This window comes from Echinops telfairi, unplaced genomic scaffold (genome assembly GCF_000313985.2).
Source record: "Echinops telfairi isolate 266 unplaced genomic scaffold, ASM31398v2 ScPeMD7_1;HRSCAF=3_0, whole genome shotgun sequence".
Taxonomy (NCBI): domain Eukaryota; kingdom Metazoa; phylum Chordata; class Mammalia; order Afrosoricida; family Tenrecidae; genus Echinops; species Echinops telfairi.
The window spans coordinates 59,447,041-59,474,742 of record NW_022103896.1 but is presented as its reverse complement, the minus strand read 5'-3'; the positions used below and the strand labels follow the sequence as shown (position 1 = coordinate 59,474,742).

The 27,702-nt window shown below is 47.4% G+C and overlaps 1 protein-coding gene across 7 annotated transcripts in view; it reads right to left on the bottom strand.

Annotated features, from left to right (window-relative positions):
- The window catches only part of TPD52 (tumor protein D52), a 177,476-nt gene extending 150,952 nt beyond the window's left edge, over positions 1–26,524 (bottom strand). For 3 of the 7 annotated variants that reach the window (XM_045287457.1, XM_045287631.1, XM_045287654.1), the window contains exons 1-4: positions 26,216–26,522; positions 9,086–9,201; positions 7,663–7,811; positions 5,275–5,376 (exon numbers count right to left, since the gene is read on the bottom strand). In XM_045287457.1, the coding sequence (XP_045143392.1) occupies positions 5,275–5,376; positions 7,663–7,811; positions 9,086–9,201; positions 26,216–26,354 (506 nt within the window). In that variant the 5' untranslated portion in view covers positions 26,355–26,522. Of the gene's footprint in view, positions 1–4,009; positions 4,037–5,274; positions 5,377–7,662; positions 7,812–9,085; positions 9,202–26,215 lie in introns of all 7 variants that reach the window. The other 4 variants (XM_045287516.1, XM_045287555.1, XM_013006740.2 and 1 more) reach the window with 3 other exon arrangements.
- Positions 26,525–27,702: the final 1,178 nt, after the last annotated feature.

The following is a 27,702-nucleotide window of genomic DNA, read 5'->3' as shown; positions in this document are numbered from 1 at the left end:
TTCTTTCTTTTTTAACATGGGAGAAGTTCAATATATAGGTCATTTCTTCATTTTGAAAGTGAACTTTCTTCTTCTTAAGAATACTTTCTTAAAAAGAAAAAAATACTTTCCGAATGAAAACAGGAACGGGGAAAACAACTTTGGTAAGCTTGTGCGTGAAAGGTAGAAAGATTCATTAAAGCTTTTGACCTTCCAGCTTCCCGCTGAGAAGAAAACAGAGAATATTTCTTTTGCCACTAAGTGGTGACAATTTTCTTCAACAATAAAGGAATCATCCAGAATGGCTTTAAACAAATGAAAGTTACCTACAGTTCTACACGAAAAAAACCACACATTTAAAGGCAGGAAATTTCCTTTGCTAATCAAGGCAGAGTTAATTAGCACTCCCTCTCAACTATATTAAAAATACAGGACTGAATTACTAGGGCATGGTATTAATAAGACCAAAATTTACTTAACACAGTCACCAATCACAGTGAGAAAGTTCTTTTAAGGTGCAGCTCAAGAGTTAAAAGACATGAGTCACTGTTTACCATAGAAGGTGTAGGAAACCCACAGGAGTGGGCATGAAAGAAGCTCCTGAGAGGACCGCCCCCTGGCTCTCCCCAGAGGCTTTCCCAGGGCCCAGGCATCACCAGGGACAGTCCCACACCTGCCCTCAGCCTGGCTTCCTCAGAACCTTAATCCCCCCTCTCATTCATATTCATTTCTTTTTCTTATGCCCATCTCCAATGCCCTCCCCCCATCTTTTTTTCTCTTCAAGCCATAAGACAAAGATTTAAATCTCCAGTGCGAATTTATTAATTGGCAATGCAAAATAAAACCTGTTGCTATGTCTAACATATACAAGGTGGCAAAACCAGTACATTTTTTTTCCATCTCTACCCATAATTCTGTCTGAGACTGAAACCTCTGCCCTAAATTTGCTGAGGAAGCATGGAATGGGGACATAGGGTAGTAACGGAATCCACCCAAGATTTCATAGCACTTGGCAGGAGAGACCCCATCTCCACGAAGGGAACCCTTGTTGCTGGAGTGAGAAAACTCAAAATGTATCACCCAGGCTCCCTCTTCTTGAAAGGTGCCCTTGGGGAACAGTCGTTCGCCAGTAATTGCTGCATCAGTCACACCATCTAACAGATGGTGGGATGTGTATGATACATCTATCCATCACCCAAGGACTCCTTTCAAAAACCCCAAGCTAAACCTACTGCCAGGCAGTTACTCGGACTCATAGCCACCCTGTCAGCACAGCACAGAGCCGCCCCACAGCCCTCCAAGGCTGTGAGCTTCATAGAAGCAGGTGCCACAAATCCTCCTCCCACGGAGTGGCTGGTGGGTTTGAAATAATCCATCTTTCGGTTAACAATTGAGCACTTTACTATAATCAAAGCTAACTGGATAGCCTTTCCATAGCAAATGCTTTGATATTGATGTGTATGTTAAACTTCATTTTAAAATCAGGTGTAATCAAGAATCGTCCTTTCTTTAATTCATTGCAAGTTCCCACTTCCTTTTCCCGCTCCACTCAACAGTTCTACACTCTCTCTCAGAACGAGAGCCGCTGCTGTGGCCTTGATAGCTGTGCACAGAAGGCACACTAACGGCAGCAGAATGGATTACATGTCTGAATGCAGTTCTCCTTAATTTAGTGCTTATTCACACAACTCAGGTAGTTTTAGATATAACTGTCTTAGGAGTTGCCTATAGCACTTGGGGCATTTAAAATGAACATGGAAGATACAAAATTGACTTCACAAATCATTTTACCTCCCTCTTTACCGATAGTTTGTTTTTTCTTTAGGGCACAGTTTTATTGATCAGTTATTTTTATTGTGGCCTGTGCGGAAGTTTACAGAGCAAATTAGTTTCCCATTTAACAATTTACACACAATCTTGTTTCTTGACATTGGCAGCAATCCCCCTCAATAGAACAGCACTCTATGTTTTTGACCCCTCCTGCCTTCTGAACTTTTTACTGGGCCGAATGCCAGCCTTATGGTCTCCTCTGGTTGACTGTCCTGAGGAGTACAATCCTCCAGGTCTGGTGTTTTTCCACCTTATTATTTATTGTTGTTTTTAGGTATTGCCACGTCAGTTCCGACTCTTAAAAATCCTATGTACAATAGAAGGAAACGCTCCATCGTCCTGTGTCATCCTCGCAGTGGCTATGCTTGCGCCCATTATTGCAGCCACCATGTCAATCCACCTCTTTCACAGACCCTCTACTTCACCAAGGGTGATGCCAATTCCCTTTCTCTTCTTCACTTTATAGGTCTGGCTACTGTTTATTTCAAAGGTGATCCCCATGGGTGGGTTCAGTTCCAGGTCTGAAGGGGAATCTAAGGGCCATAGTCCCCAGTCTCTATCAAACCAGTAAGTCTGGGCTGCTTTATAATTTTGTTCTACATTTATTTTCTATTCTGTCCAGGACCCTCTACTGGGATCCAGATCAGAACAATCCAATCCCGATCACAGCAGTCAGAGATGATCGCAGGGGGCCAGCTCGCTCTTCTGATCTCAGCTAGTAGACACTGTGATTTGCATGATCCATATGAATTGCACGGACTACGGGAGTCTTATTTTCTCTTCTTTGCTCCAGACACAGGGAAGATCAAGAGGTGCACCTTAGACTCACAAGCCTTTAAGACCCACTTGCTACTACTAGCCAAAGTGGGATGTAGAATATTGTCTTTGTGGACTATGTTATGCTAATTGACCTAGATGTCTCTCATGACTATAACCCCAAGTCCCTAAACCCAGTGCCTCCATCCCTCAAGTGTTTTGATTATGGCAAAAAAGTTTTCATAACGTTGTTTCCTATACTGTTACAGGCTAACCTAAAGCACAAATACTAAATGAAAAGCAACAGATATATAAATACATATGTATAAATATCCTCTGCCAAGCTACTTATACTCTCGCAGGGACACATTATCCCACACCTGTTTAGCTTGCATATCTACCTATGTATCCTCTAGTAAATTACTGCTTGTCATACTATTGTTGCAGGATTGTGTATCTGATCATATATGCCATTGTTACGGCACAATTTTTGATTCAGATGGTCCAACATTCTGAATGTGTATATTCCTATGATAGCCTAGAGCGACGTGTCCCTAAGACAGGAGGGCTGCAGCTATAAGTACCTGTGTGCTGGCTTAAGAAGACAACAGGGTAGGCCTAAAGCAAGTGAATATTCGAGACTAGAACTTGTGTTCATAGACCCATGGGTGAAGACCCCTCTATGTGCTTGCAGTCTAAAGGCCTTCCTCCACGTTCCTTTCCTCCAGTAACTAAGACCACTGGAGGGTCTTCATGGGGCAGAGAGGAGAGGCTTGGCTCAACAACACAAAGTCACTGTCTGTAGGCATAACGGGACTGGCGTCTTTTTAATGTGCTTCCTTATGTGGACTAAAGTACTTTCATTTCCCTTTCGAAAAACAAAAACCCTTTGTGTGTTCGGTTAAAAACTACAGGCTCTGAAAAACCATAAACAAGTCAAACAAAGGTTTTCTTTTTTTTTAAAAAGGCAGGGTGACCTGTGTGAGTCTCAAGGCTAGCTCTCTGAGGCAGGACACACATGTGCAGCACATGATGCTGTCGTAAGGGAGCCAGGTGAAGGGAAATCCCAGAGCCCATTACCCAAGCACCAGAGAAACAGAAGCATCCAAAACAAACGAGCAAAGTCAGACAGAAAACGGGGGGATTCCACATGCTAGGGTAACACTGCTGCTTCTTACAAAGGGGGGGGGGGGCGAGATAGTACAAAAGAAATGTCCAGATCTTTCTCATGTCCCTTGAGTTACAGTATCCAGTTCTGCTTCTCGTTGACCCAGAACCCAAGGAATAGCAAGAAAGCCTCCCCTGCAATTGGGAAGGCACTTCAGAAAAAGATATCCCCGATGCAAGCACAGCACAGAGTGGACAAACAGTGGGAGCACCCTCGAACACTCAGCACACTTGTCTGACCAACGCTCGACGGCGCCCAGGGGGCAACTCTCCTTACCGAAAAGAATGGGAAAAGGCTTGCAATCTGCAAGGAGCCCAAGTCAGCATTGAAAAAGAAAGGAAGTTTCTGGTAAATCTAAAACAAGTAAATCACCTACTTTTTACTAATCGTCTGAGACCATCATTGGATTCCCAAGTGCGAGGCAAAAAGCTTAAAAAAAGAAACCCGTTAATCTGTACAAATCAACAATCCAGGTATTTTGGTCGAAAAAGCTGTCCTACACATGCACCCTTCCGTTTTCTCGACAGTGTTTTAAAGTCTATACCAGTGGCTACATTAATGGTGATATCAGCAGATGCCCCATGAAGTTTATTTATAATGCCCTTCAATAAAATCAGAAAAAAATCAAAAGAAAGACGTATACCTAACGCAGGTACAAATAATTAGCGCAGGGGTCGAGAATGCTATGTGCACTGCGTTAAGCTTGGAATGAGAACAGTTGAAGTATAAGGAACAGATCACTTCGTCCTTTCAACATAGCCCATCGTATGCAGGATCCACAATGGGGAACCGAACCTCCGGACCCGACAAAATTCTGGTTGCTCCCTCAGGAAGGACAGAACAGAGCATGCAACCTGAGTGGAGAACAACGGGCCTCACATCCTGCATGCCGACAGAAGCACAGCATGTCACCCCCAAGGGTCGTTCTCCGCAGGATTCAAATCCACATCGGGAGTGGGGGAGGGGAGCACGGGAAGGCACAGTGAGGCGGTTTTATCAAAATGGCAAAGACAAGCTAACCTGAAGCACCAAAGCTAAATCACACGCCACTGCTCACACGATCCAGATCGATGCCGAGAGCATGAAAGTCGACATGGTTTCCAGATGTGTGAAAATCGGTGGACACGTGACTACTGTGATGGCCCCACGGCAGAGAAATGTAGCGTGTGGAAGGGAAGCCAGGTTCAATCCGAGCGTGCACCTACACTCAGCCCCACTGGGACGCCAAGCTCTGCCCACGGTCACAGCCGGCCTCCTCCTCCTCCTCCGAGAGATACTTACCCTGGGAGGCTAAGAACGAATACACACATGTGAAAGCACACAACCAGAATTTTTAGAGACCGCCTTAAGGCGTTCATTCACGCAGCGACTGTTCTGAAGTTCAATTGCAAGGCCCTAAAGACTTCTGGCAAGCCTCTCAAAGGGCCTGTCCCCAGGAGTGCCCTCCCTCCCCTCCCTCTAGCAGGGCTGTCTAGATCCCTCCAGGAAACACACACACCCCCACCCCAGCTAGGAAGGAGCGCTAAGCAGCACAGACATACTTGACGTCTTCCAGCTTCTTAGTGATGACTGAGCCGACAGATGAAAAGGCAGCTGAAGCCCTTTGTCCGGCCTGAGTCAAGGTCTCGGATGTCTTCTTGTATCTGTATTCGCACAAAAGAACAGAGAAAGAAGGTTAAGCTCAAAAACCCCGCTCTTGGTTCAAGCGTAGGGGTCACTACCTGGTCAAGAACTCTCCAAAAAAGAAAAAAAACGTTTTACGAACACCTCAGGTCCTTCACAGTTACCATGTCTTCAATTCCACAGCATCTCATTCCGAAGTGTGACTCTAGGCAACACCTACTGCAAGGCCCCAGGCAGCCAGAAGGTAGGAGCCTTGATAGGCTCAGGTGAAAAACGAAAGGAAAATTCAGGGAATGGACTAAAAAATTATCAGGGAGCAAAGATGAAAAAATGAGCCAGAGTCTGAAATAAATTATACCTTTTGCTCCTCCTTTTTCCAAACGAAAACCAAATCAAACTCCTCAGGCGTCTTTTACAACTTTATCTCCTAAAGACCCAAACCCCCTGCTGTCAGGTCTGCCCTGCTCATGCCCCACGGAGCAGGGCAGACAAGCCCTTTGGACTCCAACGGCTGTGAGTCCTGACAGGAGCAGGGAGCCTGATCTTTAATCATGGAGCAGCTAGTGGGTTTGAACTGATGACTGACTGGCAAGGAGTCTAGTGCACATTCCACTCCACTGCCAGGGCTCCTTTTATCTCTTAAGAGGGGGCCAGATACAGCATTCAGGTCAGGGGAAGTAGGGCCCAAGCATATTTTGCTGCCCAATAGAATCCATGGCCAAAAAGAATTGTTCATAACTTTGCATGTATGTAAAGAAGCCAAATAGGGCTTTGTTGGAACAATCATTACAACACCAGAAAGATTACAACAACCCTTCCCAACTACCTTGAATATGGTGCCTACGAAAGAAGCGAAGGCTGCCGCATTACAGAAATGCCTGCTCCGACCACTTGACTGACCCCGTCAAGATCAAACACTGAGAGGCCACACAGCTCATGCTGACGTGGTCAAAGAATAGTTTCCTGATGTTGTCCTACTGCCAGCTTGCCCGGGGAGGAAAATGGACCTCAATGAGTTGGTACTACCATTTCAGACACGCTGTCTGCCTTATGCTGACGGGGCTCAAACCCATGCCATCAAGTTGACTCCAACTCACAGGAACCACCCTATGCGGGTTCCCAGGACTGAGCAGCTTTACCAAAAGCACGCAGCCTCATCTTTCTCCTACAGAGTGGCTAGGGAGTTTGAGCCGCCATGCAGTTAGCAGCCTGATGCCCAGGCCACAGCCCCACCAGGGCTAATGGTGACCCCAAACCCCCTGCCATCCAATCAACTCTGACTCATAGTAAGCCCATAGAGGGGTTGTGAGCCTGTAAATCTTACAGCAGTGGATAGATTCATCTTTCTCCCACACCTGATAGGCTTGAACTGGCAACCTGTGGTTAGCAGTCCTGTGCTTACTTCATAGCACCCACCAGGGCTCCTATTAAGGGACGGGGCAAAAACATCATGAAGCATGCCCTGTTCAGCCGGTGGGAATGACTAAAGAGCCAGTTCACCAGAAACAGGCTCCTCCTCTTGTGGGGAACTGAAACAGCAGGCAATGCCCTATCATCATGTGTGTGATCAAAAGGGAGAGTTGAAGGAGTTGGCTTCGGTCACACCATGTCATTGGAGACTGTGATCCAAGCATCCACACTATGCCTGATGGTTGGGTGTCACCAAGTTGACTTTCAACTCAGCCACCCAGTGTGACCCAACAGAACGGTCCCCTAGTGCTTTCTAGGCTTGATCTGTATGGGAGCAGAGTGCAAGGTCTCCCCCTACAGAGCTGCCGGGTTTGAACTGCCAACCTTGCAGTTAGCAGCTGAGGGCTTAGCCACCGTGCAACCTGGGCCCCTTCACGCTTTGCACAGAGCAGGGGGCACAGTACGATCGGCTCCGTAGTTAGACTCGAGTTCAAACACAGACTCGCATGTTGAGTCAAAGCTTATCTTGAGCCAGTTTCCCTCCCCGGGGCTATCTTACCACCCACCCTATCGACCGACTCGGAGGACAGAACGGCATCATGTACACATTTGGCAAATTACTATGCCACGTTGTTGGAATGAAATTTAACAAGCTCCCCCAGGCTTGTTTTGTTTTTGTTTTGTTTCTTCTTGCAGAATGGTCTAGTGTGCTGAAACTACACAAGAGTCAAATGCATTTCAAAGTCAAGCACCCTGCACCCTGGGTCACCCCAAGAGGAGCAGCAGAAGCTTCCTGGGCTCCTTTCCCCTCCCCTCCACAGCCCAAGCGGGGGGTGGGGGGGCAAGTGCTCATTACCACTCTCTAGGAAAAGGCACCAGCAAGCGTGCACACGTACGCGGATGTTGCCGTCACGTCTTGCCACCCTTTGGCAATGTTCTGCTTTATTTCCTGTAGCGAACTGATTCCAAGCTTCCGCTTAAGCTCGGCGAGATGCTTCTCCTTGGCTGCCAATACTTGAGATAGAGTTTGGATTTCCTCTTCCACCTAGGAGGGGAAAGGAGGCCGGCGTGGAAACACCGCACAAGTCATTCATATCGAAATTCTAGAGCCGTGTGTGTGTGTGTGTGTGTGTGTGTGTGTGTGTGTGTTGTGATTTTGCTTCATTGATTTGTTTCAGTTATAAAGTAACATAAGATAAAACTTGTGAAAGGCAGAAGCTAGGTCCAGTGAAAACCTGTCAGAGAAGGAAAATTCAAATATTTTCCACTGAGAGGGAGAGAAAGAAAAGAGGAATAGGAAAAAGGAGGAGGGGAAGGAGGCAGAAGATGAAGACAGGGAACGGGAAGGGGAGGGGGAAAGGAGAGGGGCAAGGCCCGGGGCTTCAACCTGTCAGAGAGAGAGATAAGTGTTAAGACTGCAACCTGTCAAAGGCAGGAAAACCCGGCAGCCCCTTTGAGCTCCGGCTCTCACAGGTTGCCCTGTGTGATGGCTTTTCATTCCACTGATTAGGGTTTAAGTCCATATAAGAATAATGAAGCAGACAGTATTGATGTTAAGTATTGTTTTTGTTAAGGGTTTTGCTGGCTTTTCTTCTAAGCCTCCATCTATTTATGGTGGTCTAGGGTTAATTGTGGGGGGAGGTGTGGGGTGTGGGATTGTATTAAATTTTGGTGGTTCTTTTTTAGGATTAATAGGTATTTTTTTTAGTCTATTTAGGGGGAATGCTAGCTGTGTTTCTTTATACAACAGCTATGACTACCGAGGAGTACCCTGAGATTTGAGTATCGAATGCTGCAGGCTGGGGGGAGAACGGATCCCCTGTTTTTCTATTCCGCAGAGCGATACACACGCTGCCTGTCTCTTTACATCTCCACCACGGGTCCTCCTCAGCCCCCACCCCCACCCCACCCCCCACCTCCCGGTACTGACAACAAGGTGAGAGCACCCGCTCTAGAAACACGACAGCAACAAGTCTGAAGTGCAAAGCATGACGCTCCTCTTTGAAAACATGATGCTGCGAAGCCAGATTCCAAAGGTCACCTACATGGAGCCCATTTATATGAAATACACCGAATGGGCAACTCCATAGTGACAGAGAGTTAGCTAGGGGTTCCCAGAGAGGGAGGGAAGTGGGGGGGTAGTGGGGGGGTATAAATGGCGACGTGTTTCCTTTTGAGGTGCTGAACACGTTCTGGAGTTGGATGGTGTCACAGTTGCATGTACTAAATGTGACTGAACTCTACATGTTAAGATGGCCAAGATGGTCGGTCAATCACAAGTGTGTCCACCAGTCATAGCGCCGGCGAGTGGTTCCGTACTTTTGCAAGCTCTCTCCTTAGCTCTTCCTGCTCCTCCTCCGACAAGGCATCTGGGGTACTGATGGTGGCAGCAGCATCTTCCCCCTCCTCCGGGACTGGCTCTGTTCTCAGCACACCTGGATGGGGATTTAAAGAAAAGGAAAAAAAAGAATGGGCTCTTAGGCCTGAATGCTAAGCAGCAGTCTCATGTGGGCTCCTCCCCTGCCCCGCCCCCCACAAACAAACCCAGACCCAGCCAGGGGAGGGGTCTTCTGGCCTTTCAACAGACTGCCTCTTCTAGAAAAAGACGAGAGAGAAGGGTGGACTCACCATTAAAGACAACCAAGTTAGATTCTGCCAAAATAAGGGTTTAGGGGAGAAAAATAGCATCCTCTCCGCCTCTGCTCTTTTTTGTCTGCAGAGCAGAAGGGTCAGAAGCCAGAAATGGGATCCGACCAAAGGCTTGAAAATGCTCACACCAGCAGCGCACTATGAATTACCTGGATGCTTTCAGCCAGTTGTCGCTAAGGGGAGGAAGTGTGTGGAATGCCGGTAGTTTCCTCTGGCTACCAAATGCAACACTTCAGAAGCTCCCAGGTGAGGGGAGAACTATAGACGAAACTCAGTGCATCCAGAAGTTTTCCTCCACGTCTTTCCATTAGTAATGGAGGTGGGAAACACTGGTAGCTGTTCTTTTTACTATCCCACCCAGACACCCCAAATGACTCCTGGGACCTCTTTACTCATAGGAATAACCAACAATCCCCAAAGAGGTTTTCTGCTTGAAGACCTTCCCCCAGCTGCACCCATTTCTCTGGAGGAGAGCCAGCGACTAAAAACCCATCAGGTAGAACATGGGAATTCTGGAAAGAGACCAGGGAAGCAGCTGCCCGGAGCCATGTTCCCCTCCCTTCCTATCAACCCCCAGCCCCAAAGACAGGGGGAGCCCGGAGTCCAAAGTGGCATCGCCATGGGCACCGGCATTAAGAGGACAAGCAAAAATGTCTGCATGGAATATTTCTAAAATGAAAATTAACTCGCAAATCCACAATGAACCCCAAACCAAGAATTTCAATAGCATCTGTGCGCCTGCTTTTCCTTTTGCCGCAGGCCCTCGCCTAAAGCCCTGTGGCTGGAGCTGGTCTTTAGCTAGTGTTTGAACACTTTGTTCGTCTTGCATTTCGGACACTCATTTTGATATTTTTACCTAGCATCTGTCTTGCTCACGGAGTTTTCCTGTTGTAGCTGAAACCTGGGGCGAGTGTTTACTGGCTTACTATCGCAGTGACCCTTGGGCTCCCCCCGCCCCATGTCACAGGTAAGGACTTCAAGAATGTCTTCTGGCAATGGAGGATTTTTGCTTGTTTGTTTCTTGCATGAAGGCCACTGGAGATTTTCCCCTTCTGAGCCCCGGCACTTCCATGTAGGAACACTGGTGGTATAATGGGGTAACACATTGAGCTGCTAATTGCCAGGTCAGCGGTTCAAACCTGCCAGCTGCTACTTGGGAGAAAGATGAGACAGACTACTGCCCTAAAGATTGCGCCTTGAAAACCCAGAGGGTCCGTTCGGCTGCGGTCAGGCAAGATGTGATGGCTGTGGGGTCCCCCCTCTTGTTCTGTCTCCTCCTCTTCCCACCACTGAGCGCCGCAGCCACTGTAGTTGTTCCCCACTACCCGCCACATCCGTCTCTGGAAAGGCCCTAGGTCAGCCGCGGCAGCAGGGTGGCACCCCCACTCCCCACCCTTCCCAACACACACACACACACACACACACACACACAGCAAGACGCCAGACAGCTAATGAAGAGCACAACAGGCAGGCCGGGCGGAAGGAGGAACAAGAAGCGCTAGCACCATGGTTAAACATAAAAGAACTGCACGACCCAGTGAGCTCACGGGGACATACACTATGTACAAGGTACACAAACACACTGCTTACTGTCAACAATGCATGCCACTCAGCATTCCAGGACCAAAACATTGCCCACAGGGAATACCAATAAGGCAACTGAAAACACTGCAAGTTGGAGTGGCAATAGGAGTGATTAAATCCTCCGGTGCACAGACAACTTCACAGTCTAATGAGTACGCCGAGCAGCTCACTGAGCGTTGACTTCCGCCGGTCCCCTCTCCTATGTGCCCCAAGAATACCTGCAGAAGAGACCCCTGATCATGCCACTGCCCCGCTAAAAAGGCCTCTAGTGGTTCCCCGTCGTCTTCAATAAGGTTCAGCCCCTTCTTGAAGCTCACAGGCCTGGGTCAGACCGTCCCTGCTCCGTGGCTTCGGCAGCTCTGACTCTAACCGCCGAGAGTGAAACTGGTTACCCGCAGCAGTAAGAGGGTCTCTGTGTGCTGTGAAGTGATCCCGGGCCAGATCACGGGATGCAGCACGAGGCTGGGGAAGGGAGACCCACGCCAGCAATAGACAGACGCAGCCACACACTCCAAACCGGAGCTGAGTTACATGTGAACATTTGGTTTTTAATATTTTGTTCAATACTTCTATGTTCTTCCAACTAGAATGGGACCCCAAATGAATGTGTTAAATTGTCACAAAAAGGCAACCAAAACAGTGCTAAGCCATGCCTCAAACATCAAAGATGAGTTCATGCTTTTTGGAATGACCATTATATCCATTATATTGTGCCCATCTCTACAAGGCACGGGGGGGTGGGGGTGGGGGGGTGCGGCGCGGGGATGATGACGCAATATGCCGTGGCTGATAATGTTTTATGCGTGCCTGAACAATTCAAAAAAAATCTGAGGTCAAGTATTCAGGTAGGCTCTCAAGGAAATTAATTCACTGCAAAAGGGAAGTGGGGCGGACCGCAGTTGGTCTTCCACACCTCAAAGATGACCTTGAGATTTTTATATAGCGAATCTAATTTGGGTGACTCCCTGTTCTGTCTTTCCCATGATCGCCTGTAGGTGGCAGCAAATCATCAACATGAGAAAATGTAAAGCACGCTTTGTTTTAGCGGAGTAACCGGATGAAAATTTGGGAAAATAATGGACATTAAAGAAGACTAGAACAGCAGGTACGGAAAAGCACCAGCATGGCACGACTGCCATAGCTCTGGAAAATTCGAATACTACCACCGCCACTGCAGTGAAGTGAAATCACTTGGTGACTCTTCAGCCACTCTTTGTAACGCCCTTCAAACGACTAGCTCTACACCCAAACCCAAAGTCGGGGCTGACTGCTATCAGACCTGAGGAAAAGGGAAACCGCCTCCTGTGATTTCGGGGACTGCAAATCTTATCATTCTAGCCTACAGGACATTCTAGCCCGTGAGTCTCTGAAATTTTAACTCTCTGCGGGAGTGGAAAGCTGTCTTTCTCCCCTGGAGTGGCTGGCGAGTTAGAACTGCTTCTTTGCAGTTAGCAGTCCAATACGTAACCTTGACATTGTCACAGACCCTAACGACTACGTGGGAGCAGGCTAACAGGGTATGTGAAACTCTAATGGAGGAGAGTGGTCCGTTTTCCATTCCTCGGGGTAGAAAGTGGGCCATTTCAGAAATGAGACCAGAGGATGATACCACCGCCCCGAAGAGGGAGCCCCGAGAGCAAAGTTCGACCAAGGATCCTCCTTGGACCGGCGGCTACAGAGGCAGCAGCAAGATAAGAGGAGGCTGGCGGTATGGCCGGTCGTATCTAGACTAGCAGAGTTTACCAGGCTCGTCACAAATACGCCTCTCTACGAAGTCAAAGAATCCAGGAGACTGCAAAGAAGCAGTCTCATCCCCTTACATCAAAGCTAAGGCTTCCGCAGCCCTGGGGCGCCAAATTTCGCTTTATTCCTCTTTCTAGATGTCAGACTGTTTCCTCGCTGTTCTTTACAAGCACAGCGTCCATTGCAGAGGCTCAGATGGGGCTGAAGATTGTGGAGCGCTCTTTCTGTAGATGACGTGGAGGCACTGGAGGTTACTCCACAGGTGGTGCTTTGGACAGGCGTCACTGGCGAGCAGAGTGAGGGGTAGCAGTGCAACGGGGGAAAGGCCAGGGAAAATGCTAGAGGAACACAGGAGTCAGGGGACTGGACTCGAAACCCAGGTAATAGTAGGGGACATGGAGAGCAAGCGGCAGATTTTGAAAGAAAGAATGTTTTTGTTTGGGTGACTGAACAGAAAATGTGTTAAAGACACCAGGATTTGGCAAAAACAGGCCTCCGATCCATTTGAGTAGCTGAACCACAAAAATTACCAGAGTCAGGGCCTTTCCTGTTCCTGCCCTCCGACTGCGACATCCACTCCGGACCAAGTGTTCCCAGTCCCTCTCCCTGCGGCTATAGAACTACGAAGCAGGAGAGAACTGCTACTAAGTGTATCAGATAAAGAACCTGAAGTCCTCTCACGGCCATTCAGCCCATTCTGACTCACAGTGGCCCCATAGGGCAGGGTAGAAACTGCCCTTGTAGGTTTCTGAGACTAATTTGTTACAGGAACAGAAAGCCTCATCTTTCTCCCATGAAATGGCTGACGGTTTCGAACTGCTGACCTTGCAGTTAACAGCCCAATGCATAACCGCTATCTCACCAGGGCTCCTAAACTGTAGTCCAGTGACCTTAAGCCAGCGGTTCTCAACCTGTGGGTCACAACCTCTTTGGGTGTCAAAGGACCCTTTCACAGGGATCACCCAATTCATAACTAGCAAAATTACAGTTATGAAGTAGCAACGAAAATAATTTTATGGTTGGGGGGTCACCCCACAACATGAGGGCCACAGCATTAGGAATGTTGAGAACCACTGTTTTAAGCTAATAACAAATTCACTAATTAGTCCAGAAGTGTAAATTAAATTATATTTAACTAACTTAAAATAAATTAAGGAATTGGGAGGCAAAAACATTAATAGAGATATAAATACAGGCATGTACATATGTAAATATATTACTATATAACAATAGGGATTTAGGTCTATGTACATATATTTCAATGGTAACTATAAGGTAGAAGACAAATTGGGTCTCCCTTTAACACAAGAACACTTTGTTCTAATAACCTGGCATTCTGTGTTGCTCAACTTCCTGACACCATCGCTGAAGACAAAAATGGGTGAATAAACAGATGTGGTGAAGAAAGCTGATGGTGCCTGGCTATTACAAGATGTAGCATCTGGGCTCTTAAAAGCTTGAAGTCAAACAAGCAGCCATCTAGCAGGGAAGCAACAAAGCCCATATGGAAGAAGCACACCAGCCTGTGTGATCACGAGGTTATTGACTGGATCAGGTATCAGGCATCAGAAGACCCAGAACAAACAAATATACCAATGCAAATGATGGGAGTCGGAGTGGAGACCCAAAGCCCATCGGTAGACAATTAGACATTCCTGCGCAGAAGGGTCACCAGGAAGGAACAACTCAGCCAGGTGTAGCACAGCACAGACGGAACACACAACATTCCTCTAGTTCCTTAATGCTTCCCCCCCCCCACTATAATGACCCCAGTTCTACCTTACAAATCTAGCTAGACTGGAGTATGTACACTGATACAGATAAGAGCTCTTGGCACACAGAATCCAGGACAGATAAACCACTCAGGAACAGTAATGGAAGTAGCACACCAGGAGGGTGGGGGGGACGTGAAAGGAGAAGGGGGAGAAACCGGGAACCGACTGCAATGATCGACATATAACATCCCCCCAGGGGAACAAATAACAGAACCATGAGAGAAGGGAGAGAGCAGCGGGGTAAGATATGAAAATAATACTTTACAATTTATCAGGGGTTCACGAGGAGGAAGGGAAAAAAGAGGAGCTGATACCAAGGGCTCAAGTAGAAAGAAAGGTTTTGAAAATGATGATGGCAGCATATGTACAAATGTGCTTGATATAACTGATGTATGAATTGTTAAGAGAGCTCTAATAGTCCCCAAGAAAATGATTTATTAATTAAAAATAATAAAATAAGTTCAGGATTTCATTCCCCCTCCCCCTTCTAACAGATACAATCATTTTAAAAAGACAAAGTAATAGTGGGAAAGTTAAAAGTAGAGAGACCACGGTTGAAATAAAGTCTTATTCAAACCACCAACACTTATCCCACACTGCATCTCCAGGGTTACTGTTTAAAATTCAGATTACTTAAAAGACATCATTAATTTTTTTTTTTTTACTAAGGATGCTCTTAAAAAAGAGAGAAAATATAAGTAATACTTATCAAGGCCTAATACACCAGCCACAATTTAGGGATATTTACATCTTATCCCATAAAGGCCCAAATGAGAGCAGTACTATTGGTTTCATTCTGGAATTGAAGGCCCTCTGCCCTCACTACTTAACATGCCCAAAGTCACAGAAAGGGTCCAGGAAACAGAGGTGGAAGGCCCAGGCTTTCCCCACAGGGGCCAGCCCCTTCCGTGGAGGGTTTGAGAACCTGAGGGGAGGGTATGTCGAGGCGGCTGGACCGACAAAGACAATACTGCATTCCATCAATCATAAGATGCTTATTTTTCTTACCCCAAACACAGAACAATGAGTCAGCTAGGTGGAGCCTGGGAATGCTTGCTCCTCACCTGCAAGCTCACTTCAAAGTCTGCAAACTGGGTGTCAAAGGCACCTCCACCTGCCGGCAAGTCTCTCTGCTTTCAAAAGGCTATGTCACAGATTGTTTTGTGTGTGAGAAAAATAAATAGAACAGATGTCAATTATTCATCATTAAAAAGAAATGAGGCTACGCTGGACCCTGAATATGAAGACGTTTAAAGGAAAACTTTAGACAGCCCATTTTTTTCCTTCTTAAAATATGCACAGGATTGTTATGATTGGCATAGAAAAGCAAATTCACTGCCATCAACTCAAAGCCAATCATAAGGACCCGATCAGGCAGGGTAGAACTGTCCCTGCGAGCTTCTGAGACGGTCACTGTTTGTGGGAGTAGAAAGTCCCAGCTCTCTCCCTCAGAGCATCTGGTGGTTTGAACTGCTGACCTTGCGGACAGCAGCCCTGTGTGTAATGACTTCACCATCGGGCTCATGGTCACCATATATGTCTAAAAAATTCTAAAAGAACTGCAATAGCCATAAAACTTTAAGTAACAATAAAGCACGAATGTTTAGCTAAACTGGCAGAACTGATTTTCCTTAATGAAACAAAAAACAATAATACACCCTATAATGTACAGTATTCAATGAAATGCCACACATCTTGCTTCATAGACCTTGTAAATGACTTGAGAAAGATGTCATTCTTAAGTTGTGGCTGAAGTGAAAGTGTGTGTGTATGTGTGTGTGTGTGTGTGTGTGTGTGTGTGTGTGAGAGAGAGAGAGAGAGAGAGAGAGACAGACAGACAGACAGAAACAGAGAGAGAGACAAAGACACAGAAGACAGAGGGGAGGGGAAAGAGAAAGAAGAGGAAAAACAAGCCTAGGAAAATGAAGAATGCAGGGGAAATTGTCCATAGTTGTAGACTATGAAGTCTTGATTTTAAGATCCTGATCTTTTTATCTAAGTACTGACAGTGCCCAGAACAGAGCAAACGTTACTGTTGATCTGAACTGGTTTATAGATTATAAAGATTGACCCCAAGCAAGTTCCTCCTTCCTTCTCCATCTGAAGCCACCCATTTGCCACACATTCCCACAAATCTCAAAGCAAAGCAGAGCCTTTTCATATAGTTTAGAACCGACAATTCAGCCACGTGAGAGGCTGGTGAACACCAATCCCCTGCCCGGCCCTGGGGACAGCCCACGTCAGCCAGCAGCCGGGAGCCTGTTTGACTGCTTCTCTCTAGCCTTCAGCCATTCTTCCTTGACAGCCTTTCCAAGGAAGACCAACTGGAGCAGAGGTGGCCTCTCGGGATGAGCTCCTTCTGACCACTGGCCCTTCATGGAAAGAGCTTTACCCTTAGGCAGTGTGCATTTAAAAACAGATTGCAGCAACTCCCTGGGACCGAACAGACAGGGCAGCCAGCTCCTGGGGGACCTGCCCTGATAGAAGCAGGGATACTAGAGTTGCAAGGCCATGAGTCATGCCCCATCCTGGTCGGAGGGCCCCAGAACCCATCCTCATCTGCAATTGCGTACAAACCCCCTGGTGGCCCCTTGCCCTACTTGCCACTGTGATCCACCGATCCCTGACCGTCATGATTTTGTGACTGTTTCCTAGTTTTGCCTTCTGTAATCAGCCCCAAAGCCATGAACCCTTAGGACAACAGTAGGGCCCCATGCGGATGGTCTCCCTCGTCTGCATGATTTGAGTCTGTCTGGTTTCTGTCATATTGCTAAGAAAGGAGTCTTTATAACACGTATATGAATGTGGGAGCTCTCCCCCGAAAAGTCAGAGTTGATTCCACAGTGACTGGGTGGGCTTATTTCTTCTGGCTCATAAGTGTCATTTCCTTGTTTCCCGGAACTTTTCCCTGCTACTCACCCTCTGCTTCCCTCCCCACCCCGCCACCACCACCCCTGGCCACACACACTCCTTTAATCAAGGACAGTTTCCGGTCACTGTCTCATTTAGCATCTCTGCAACCCCAGGCAGAAATGCCTCCTCTTCTGATGCTCCCGCCCTCTCCCCAGGTCTTTCCCTAGTCTACCAGACACAGTGCTTCGTCTGCTCCCTCTTGGTAAGCCCACACTCAATTCAAACCCACTGCTACGGCCCTCGTGTGGCCTCTAATGATTTCCCACGGAGATTCTTCTACCAACGCTCCTTGAAGGCCTGCCTCTTCTCATCCAGCCCCTCCTTCCACCAGCGTCTGGACATGTCAAAGAACACGCGCTTGTCCGCGTCACTTCCCAGCTTGAAGCCTCCCATGGATGCCCGCCTCCCAGACCAGCTCTGTGCTTCACCAGCTAGACGGCCTGCTCTCTCTCCAGCTACTGCCCCTCGCCAGCCAAACGCTCCAGCCGCAGCTTCCCACCCACAGCTTCTCCAGGAAGACATCGCTCTTTCTTGTGTTTTGCACATGTTATTTCCCAAAGGCCTGTTCATTTTAAAACTCAGTCTGAGATGTCTTCTCCCAGTGGCTTCCCAGAACCCAGAACCCAAGCTGAGAGATGGCCCCCGGCGCTGGGTATAACCTTTATATGTCATGTGTGCTTCAAGCATGCCCACTAGGCTGGGCCAGACGCGACCTTAGCACTATATTCAATCCAGTACTATCAGCCCCAACAGGCTGTCTGCACACTTGGTACTAGGCAACGCTGGCTAAATAAATGAATTCTCATAGCCATTAAGTCAATGCTGACTCACAGCAACCCCTGTGGGTTCCTGAGCCTGTAACTGTTTACAGTCTTTCCCCCTTGGAGCAGCTGTTGGTTTCAAAATCCCGACCATGCAGATCCCAGCCCAACGTACAACCCCTACACCACCAAGGCTGCTAAGTGAATCTGAGGCAAGTACAGTTGTAAAGATGGCACAGGTCCGGGCTGTGTTCCATTCTGTCGTGCATAGGCTCGCTATGGGTCGGCACTGACTTGATGGCAAGTAACAAGAGGCAAGTCCACAGAGAGCCCAGGTGGTGCTGTTGGTAAGCATTCGGCTGCTAACCACAAGGTTGGTGACTCAAATCCACCAGCCCTTCCCTGCTCCTCGGAAGAAAGATAAGGCTGTCTCCACCTGCAAAGATTTACAGCCTCGAAAACCTGATATGGGGTCACTATGAGTCAGAACCACCTCAACGGCAGGAGATGGGAGGAAGGGACCCAAGGGGCTGTACCAAACAGTTCCTGGGAGGAGCAGCTAAGAAAAAGGTCAGAAATCCAGAGGGGCCAGGGGATCAGCTGTCGCGGACATGGAAAACCCCTGCGGCAGCTCTACGCTGACCCTTGTGCGGTCACCAGCAGTGGGTGTTAACAGCAACTGGCTACACGGATAGGTGGATACGTGTGTGGTGAAGGGAACGCTAAGAACCCAGTCCCTCCTCGCTTACAGCCCCTTACCTCAATGGTTTTATTTCACATTCCCTTCTCGGGTCACTGTGTTGACCTATCATAGGGCTTCCATCGGAAACAGACATAAACCGCTACTCTCCTTAAAAGAACCAAAAGAAGATGTTTTGAATTATATTTGATCTAACCCAAGGTTGCTACCATTTGGAGCAGCCATCTATTTTTAGACTACAGTGTGTACAGAGTGGAATAATCATGGACGGACAGATGGACTGATGGATGGAGAGGTGAGACCCAGAGGGTGGGACAGAGCAAACAGTCAGTTAAAAGGGAAGGAGATGTCAGAGAAGGAGTCTATGGTACCTGTTATTTAGTCTGAATTGTAATACCACCCAGCTGAGAAAGAGCAAGCCCAGGCCCTGCGATGGCTAAAGGCAGTTTTTGAATCCCCCTGCAGTGGCCTGGGAGAAGACCGGCCAATCTGCTCCTAGAAAGCCCCACGGGTTGCTTTCCTGGGCCGAGAGGACCCTGGGAGGAGCCCTGGTGCACAGAGGGTACCAGTTCAAAACCAGCAGCCACTCCTCGGGAGAAAGATGAGGCTTTCAACCCCATCAAGGGAGAAACGCACCGGGCAGTCCTGTGGGGGTCGCAGAGTCTAATCTGTCCATCCCTCGGCGTCAAGGTGGCGTTAGAGCATTGTAGGCGTGCTGTGAGTTAGAAGGCACACAGCCACCACACTTCTACCACGCGAGAGGGAGTGTAGGTGCTACCCTGCTCCAGAGACTTCTCTGGAAATGTTTCAAGAACTGCATACACCCCTTTTAAAGGCTCTTCCAAGAAGCGACCATACCCTTTAAACCGAACACAACATGAGATTTCAGTTTCGCACAAACCCTAAACCCAACCAGCAGCCACGAATCGATTCTGACTCATCGGTTATTGAAGCATAAAACGAGAGCATATCTCTCTCCCTCTTTACCCAAAGTTAGAGCCAGCATATCATTCAAATCATCTGTCACAGCACCATCCAAAAAAAAAAAGCTCAACGATGGGTACAATATTGGAGAAAATGTTCAAAAACAGATTGTGGTGATGATTGTACAACGCCTCCAGAAGTGAATGAATGATTCAATTATATAATATGTTATTTATACATTAATACAACTGTTGGTGGGGGGAAGAGTATACAAGGTAAAAAGATATTTCCCTTTTCTTACGTCTTGGCCGCTGGGCCCTCCTGCTGCGCCCATTCCTACTTTCCAAGGGAGAAAAGTCCCATCAGTGCTGCAGGGCGGCCAGGCAGTAAGGAGGCGTGGCAGAGCAGACCTGGGAACCCCCCTCTGGGAGCTAACACCACCCCCACCCCCCCACCCCCGCCCACTGCGGGCATTCAGGTCACGTACAGCATTCCAGACCTCCGGCACCCCCACCCCACCACCAGGTGTGACAACTGAAAAAATGTCTCTGGGCAGGGTCCCAGGTCCCCTGGGGGACAAGATCAGACCAGAACTCGGCTGAGTACTGTTTTAAAGGACACGAGCAGTTCATAGCTGCTGCTTAGCAGGGGCTTTCTACTAAAGGGGGGGATTCAAGCAAGGGTCCTGCAGACTGTAGACTTCTTCAGGCTGCGATTTCCCCATGTGTGCCCGTGAGGGTGCAGGCAAGCCCTTGGGGAGAAAGTTGAGCAGGTAGAGTTGCAGCAGCAGGAAGAAAAGGCAGCACAACCAGTTGACCCACCTCCAGGTGGTGGCAGTGAGTCCTGGGTGGTGCAATACACCAGCGTGTCTGATCACCAAGAGGTTGGGGGTTCGAGTCCAAGCAGAGGTGCTGCTGAAGAAAAGCCTGGTGACCTACTTTCACCCTGATCAGTCATTCCACACCCGATGGAGCAGAGTTCTACTGTGACACACCTTGGGCCGCAAGGACCACTGGCGGTTTAAAAAGGAAGGACAGGAGGCAAAAAGGGCCTTGTTTAGGGAGTCCACTGAGGCAGCGATGTCCACCTGGGATTCTGCTAGCGGAAGAGTTCCCAGAGGAAGGCTTACCCTCGAGACTTCACACAGTGGACGAGGAAGAAAAGATCGCAAAGCAATGCTTACCTTGCTCCCTCAAGTTTTCCTAAATTGACTAGCAAGCCAAGGGAGCATAATCTGCAGTTCATTACTTCCAAGTCACTCCCCACCCCAACCCCTATCAGTGTGAAACTAGTCACTGGGGCACCCACAGGGTCCAGGAAAGGCCAGCCACATAGAAATTGGGGGTCCCCAGACAGGACTGACACAGTGGCTGCCAACGATGGTCCCAAACATAAGAACAATCATGAGCATGGCGCAGGTCAGGGTGTTGTGCACAGGGTCACTGTGAGTCAGAATAGCACTTCACAACAACAACAGAGAGGAAGTCACTTCCTTCCTCAGCTGGCCTCTCTATCAGGAGATTTTACAGTTTTTCATTTTGTCCTGATTTATATTTTATCCACCATAGAGATGCTTGCTAGTTAAAATCTCTAACAGTCATGGAAAACTTTCAATAATCGGCTCAGCCCTGACAGGGGGAAAAAATGTGGGGTGGGGGTGGGGGGTAGGAGGATAGCACAGAAATCAAAAAGGGTAAAACAAAAGTCGGGGGGAAAACTCTATACACTAAGGAATTTTGGTTTGATTTCTCAGACCTTTTGGAGTTCTAGGTATGACAGCATTAAACTAATTGTCAGAGTTATCAAATGATTCCTAGTTCCTGAAATTGCTAGACATAACAAAGGCAGGACTGCACTTTGCCTGTAAATTAGACAACTCTTCAGAGGGCTCGTGATTCTATGTAAGTAACACTGGGGGAATTACTCAGGGAATTTCTCAGGTTGAGAAAATGCAGCAAGGCGAGCACAGGTGAGCTCCACAGGTGAGCTCCACAGGTGAGCTCCACAGGTGCTGATGGAAAACAGAAAAGAGAATGGAATGCCCAGTCCCTAGCAAGTAGAAATCAACAAACCACACCCATGGGCTCAAGCTCTTGAGCAAAAGGGAGGGTAGAGGGACTTGTCCTGTATTGTCCATTTCGTGTTGGCAAATATTGCAGATTCTGTGAACTGCCAAAAGGGCAGACAAACCATTCTTAGGGTAAAAAATCCAAAATATTCCTTAAAAGCAAGGGTGGTGAGATTTCCTCTGAGTTCCTTTGGACAGGCCATCAAGAAAGACCGATCACTGGAAGAGGTCATCAGAGACAGGGGGTAAAAGGAAGGCTAGGGGAAGGCAAGAGGGACTGACAGTGACCAGAACAACACTAGTGACAAGGCAGGGCAACCACCACCACCACATCAGACCCATCACCAGAGGAGTTGGGATGTTGTGGATTTTTTAAAAGAGCTCTGGCTGGACATCTGTGAACTGTGTCCCCGGCTAAGTACACTTGGTGAATAGCGACCGGCATCACCTCTCAGCCTCACTCTTCCCATATTTATCACATGAGCAGGAGAGCGGTGTGAACGAGCCCTTCCCAGTCTCCTTCCCTCATTCATCGCCTTCACAGATACAGGCACTACTTGGGAGAAACAGCAGGGAATGCAACGGATAAACTTAAAAACCCTGTCAGAGTTCGTACTCCAGATGCTGAAACTCAAGATAAATTGGTGTTTCTCAACGATGGGCTGAGAAATCCATTTAGCTTAAGGTGACCAGATTTAAAGCGGGACACCATCGACCAGGGTGGGGGAGGGTTCTTGATTAAAAATTTGGTCTATATGGACCAAATAGACCGTTCCCTTTCTTGTCATGCATTCTTTCCAAAAATCAGAACTTTTATAAAACGCCTAAAATTGGGACTGTCCCGCCCAAAGCGGGACGTCTGGTCACCTTAATTTAGTTGTACTGATGAATACTTTAAAAAGAAGACGGGAACAGAAAACCATGAAATGCCCGAGTACATCAAGCATAGGTAGTAAGGTTAAATTCTTATTTCAACTCTACATATTTACATGCATAATATCTCGCTGTCAGGACTCAAGCAGAAAGAAAATGTTTGGAAAGGTTGATGGCAACATATGTACAAGCTTGCTTAATACATTTGAATGATGGATTATTATAAGATTTTTTAGAGCCCCGCAATAAATGATTAATTAAATTAAAAAAAAAACCAATCTCACTACCATCAAGTCAATGCCGACTCATTATGACCCTATAGGGCAGGGTAGAACTGCCCTGATTGGTTTCAGAGACTGTAACTCTACAGGAGTAGAAAGCCCCGTCTTTCACCAACGTAGTGGCTCGTGGTTTTGAACTGCTGACCTTGTGGTTAGCAGCCCAACAAGTAAACACTACTCCATCAGGGCTCCTTTCATGTTTAAAAGAGCTCAACAGAGACATATAAAGTATCATTGCTGAAAAGAGTTTGAAGTTCCTGCTAAACCCCTCTCTCTGTTCCAGTCCTTGGGCCCACTCCTATCTTTCATTCGGATGGTTTCTCAGGAACACACTGCCCACAGTTTAGTCATTTCCCCCAAGATGGCATTTTGGATAAACATCAAAGAATATGCATTTTTGGATCAATCTTCCCAACCTTTCGGAACTGGACCTCTTTTAGCAGGGCTTCTTATCCACAGATTAAAAAGACACAAGAGCTGAATGAACAAGCTCAATGTATTTGTAATATACAGTTCATAGGAGCCTCTCTGTATCAATACAAAGAGCACAAACACATCATCCATTACATCTAAACGCCTGGCTTGGGGTTCACACAGCTACAGGTTCATTATGCCCTGAGGGGTGCCCAGTACTGAGATAGGTAATCACTGTCCCAGATCTCCGTTTTTATTTGAATGTTTTAGAATCACGGTGTTCTTACCAGATAATGCCTCAGGGCAGTTTCTATTTATTTAAAGTTCTCATCCCCTACTCTTTTTCACTAACTATGAAATTGGAGCTCTAATGGATACATGAATTATTGGGGGGAGGTGTAATATTTTTTTCTCTAGCTGCTAATATGTATGTGTGTGCATATATATTTTTAATCCTATGACTCTAATCGCCCGTAGCAGGGAGATGACCCTTCAAAATGTACCTAAGGCTTTCCCAATCCCATCATCACCTTCGTTTTTCACAGAAAACATCTGAAAAAGGCAATGGCTGGAATGGAGAAAAAGGAAAGTTTGCACAGCTAAATGCGTGGAACAGAGAGGAACTAAAGGGAACAATAAGGCCCGGAAGTCTGCCTGTCCGGGCTTTCATGGCCTCTGGTCACCTGAAAACCAGACTCCATTCCAACTCACAGAAGCCCACGTGTTTCAAAGGAGGACTGGGAGCCACGGGGTTTTCAGTGGCTGTTTTTGTCCCAACAGATTGCCAGGCCTTTCTTCCTTTCTACTTACACTTCATTATCAAGCTCAAAGTTCAAGCTCAAGCCCAAGTTCCTGGCTCCTTAGAAGCAAGGGTGGTGAGACTTCGTCTTACATACTTTGGACATGTTGTCAGGAGAGACCAGCCCCTGGAGAAGGGCATCACGCTTGGTAGAGGGGCAGCCAAAAAAGGCGGCGGCCGCCCAGATGTGGGTTGACACAGTGGCTGCAGCAATGGGCTCACGCATAGGAACAATTAGGAGGGTGGTGGAGAACAGGGGAGTGTTGAATCCTGGGGTGCATAGGGTCTCCACGGCTTGGAACTGACTCGATGGCACCTAACGACAACAAGTTTCCCCTACTGTTGGCGCATTTCCTGTCCATAAGATCTAGATACTGGAATGGATCACACCCCTCTACAGGCTGGGTACAGGAGAAGATGCTCGTCCACTTTATCACAAAGGTTCAAGAAGGGCCACGTGTTATTTGTTGTTGTTGCTGCTGCTGCTGCTAGGTGCCCTGGAGTTGGTTACACCTCACAGTGGCCCTACGTACAACAGAACTAAGCACGGCCCAGCCCTTCGCCATCCTCGCAGCTGTTCTGTGGGTGAGCCCATGGGTACAGCACAATGCCCATTCACCTCCTGGAGGGCCTTCCTCGTTTGGGCTGCCCCACGCACTTTACCAAACATGAAGTCCTTCTTCAGAGAGGAGAGGAGAGCAACGGGAAAGGGTTCTTGGGAACGAACCTGACTGCTCCCCTAGCTCCCAACCTCTGAAGACCAGCTCGGACTTCTAGCAAACGTCTTTTCATTTTTCCCTCCCTGAAAATCTAATTGCACCCCGAAGATGGCACCAACTACAACCGACCGATAGGTAAAGGAAGGTTGCTTTAACACGTGCCCTGTTGTCAGCAAATATACAAACCAAGACTCCATGACTGTCGTACGCCCTACCCTTCCTGGCTTTTCTGATCTCCTCTGTACACTTAACTCTGAACACATGGGGGCACCAGCATGATGAGTCAGCATCGACTTGGGGGCAAGAAGAGAAAAAGGAGATCTATTCATTAATTTTTTAAATTAGCGTTTGCTCAGGAAAGCATCCTTGCTTTCAGGGAACTGGCCTGAGAGGTCGAGACTGAGCCTGTGTCCAGCTTTGTGCGGCCTCCTGCTCAGACTACGGCGCTTGTTGAACGGAGCCTCTGGCCCTGAGAATTACGTCATACTGGGCTAGGAAGGAACAACCGTTTCCAGAGGTACAGGTGGCACTCTAAGCTTTTCATTTAAGACAATCTTTGTATTTGCATATGCAGATCAAAACCCATTAACAGAACCCTGAATTTAATCCATGTTTCAGAGTTTTAAGTCTCATTTATCAAAGACAAAATCCGGGGAGTCTTCCAGAGTTACATATACAACTGGAACCAAAGGCCTTCACATTCCTCTTTGGTCACTTAGCAGTTCAGTGATCTCAATGTGATCAGTAAAGCCCCAACACTCTTGTAACTAGTAATAACTTTAAACAGCAAAATTCCCTTTGAATGCATGTTCTGTGTTTCCCAAAGTGGGTGGTATCACCCAGGTATAAACTGTGCGGCACTGGGAGAAGACAAGGGTGCTGCAAAAAAGCAGGCACTTCTACTTTATCCTGAATGATGGGCAATAGGGAACAAAAGTTTTAATTGTTAGGGGAATGCTAGGTAAGGGTTAGTAGGCCATCTAAGTTCTAAATCTTTCATGACCCATCAACCTCGCGGCTTTGAATCTGTAACAGCTATGTTAATTACATTAGACAAAGCAGCAGCCACACAGATATGCCACTCGGACTCAGGCACAAGTGTGTGAGTGTGTGCGCGCACACACACACAGCACATAATATTTCCACTTTCACTTATTAAGCATATCCAAGTACTAAAAAGGTGTCTAGCGTACAAACACACCTATGAGATTTTATTACTACTTAATTTTACAGAATCCATAGTTACCACGTTTGTGAAGTGTAGGCGACCCAGGCAGAGATGAACTCCCACTAGGAGACAAGTAGAGATAGCTTTTGTTCACTCCTGTATCAAAATCAAATGGAGACTGGTAGTCCTCATCCAAGTCCAAGTCTCTGTCATCCATTCCAGACAAAGGCAGAGCGCATGGCTTCCCGACCCGCCACCTGCTGTTTGTTATTCTTCAGGGACCTGCCGCTTTGGTCATACTCCTGTGGATCCAAGCAGGGCACCACAGCCTCTTGAGAGAAATCAGCCCCAGGGTTTAGAGACCCTGGCTTTCCAGCCCAGGTGAGACACAGCCTTTTGGGAGCTTCAAGCCCGCAGGACAAGCACCTGGAGCAGACCGGTTTAATCAATGACTTATCCCCAGTAATCAAGGAGGGGCTGGATCCGCCACCTGCTGTTACTCTGGGCAACACTGAACAAGCTGGGCAAGGGTGAGCAGCCTGCTTCAGTCAACAGAGGAGTGTCCAGTCCTGCAGTATCGCCCAATGGGCAAACACTTCAGGCAAACACCAGGCGGAATTCCAATAAGAAAGTAGCATTTATTTATTTTTAAAGCCAGTCAGCTGACCAGTTACCCCCAGGCAGACTTAATCTTCTAGGACAAGGAAGGATTATTATCAGTATAATCCACAAATGGCATCTGGGTGATACTTTTCCCCCCACCCAGGTTTACAATAGAATTCTGAAAGCCAGGCTTCCTGGTACTAGCAGCAGCTTTCTAAGCAAACTTGGAATAGACATAAAGCTATATGCCCAAGATGACCCTAGGGAAAATAATACTGCAAAACCTTCCGGTTGGACTGTCTCCTGCTTCTCTTCCCTTTCCTTGTTGGAAAGGGATAAAAGAGCAATCCTTCTGTTGAACGTAAGCCCAGGTCCACAGGGTCTGCCCATAAACCTGTGAGCACACTGCAGGGGGGAATAACAGGGTCCCCTTTGTATGAGGTGCCCTTCTGAGGGCCCAGGCTGCAGTTAACCCATAACACAAAATCCTTAAGTCACCGAATTCACCTCCGTTAGCTGGAGTCCATTAGTAGCGCTTTCTCAGGCCAATGCACCTTGTGTGCAGGTGTTAGCACTTGCAGTTCACATAATTGGTGCCACGTGGCTCATAGAAGATTAACTGGTAAACTAAGGTTGATTCGCCTTCCCAAGGAGACCCATGTGTGTCAGAAAAGAAATGTTTGTTTCATATTAATACTCTTTAAGTTTTTTAAAAATGCCATTAGGGATGTTAACCAAAAATTATTTTTCTCCTAAAAGATAACGAAATCTGGACAACCATACTGTTATGTGTTCCTTAGATAGAAATAGAAATAAAGGGCCTTATTATTACTATTTAAAAGAATGGATCATTTGATCTCTTGAAACCCACACTGTCTCGTTAGTTCCTGGAGTTGACCATGGCTACAGGACTCCTTAGACTAAGGTGACCAGATTTAAAGCGGGACACCATTGATGGGGGG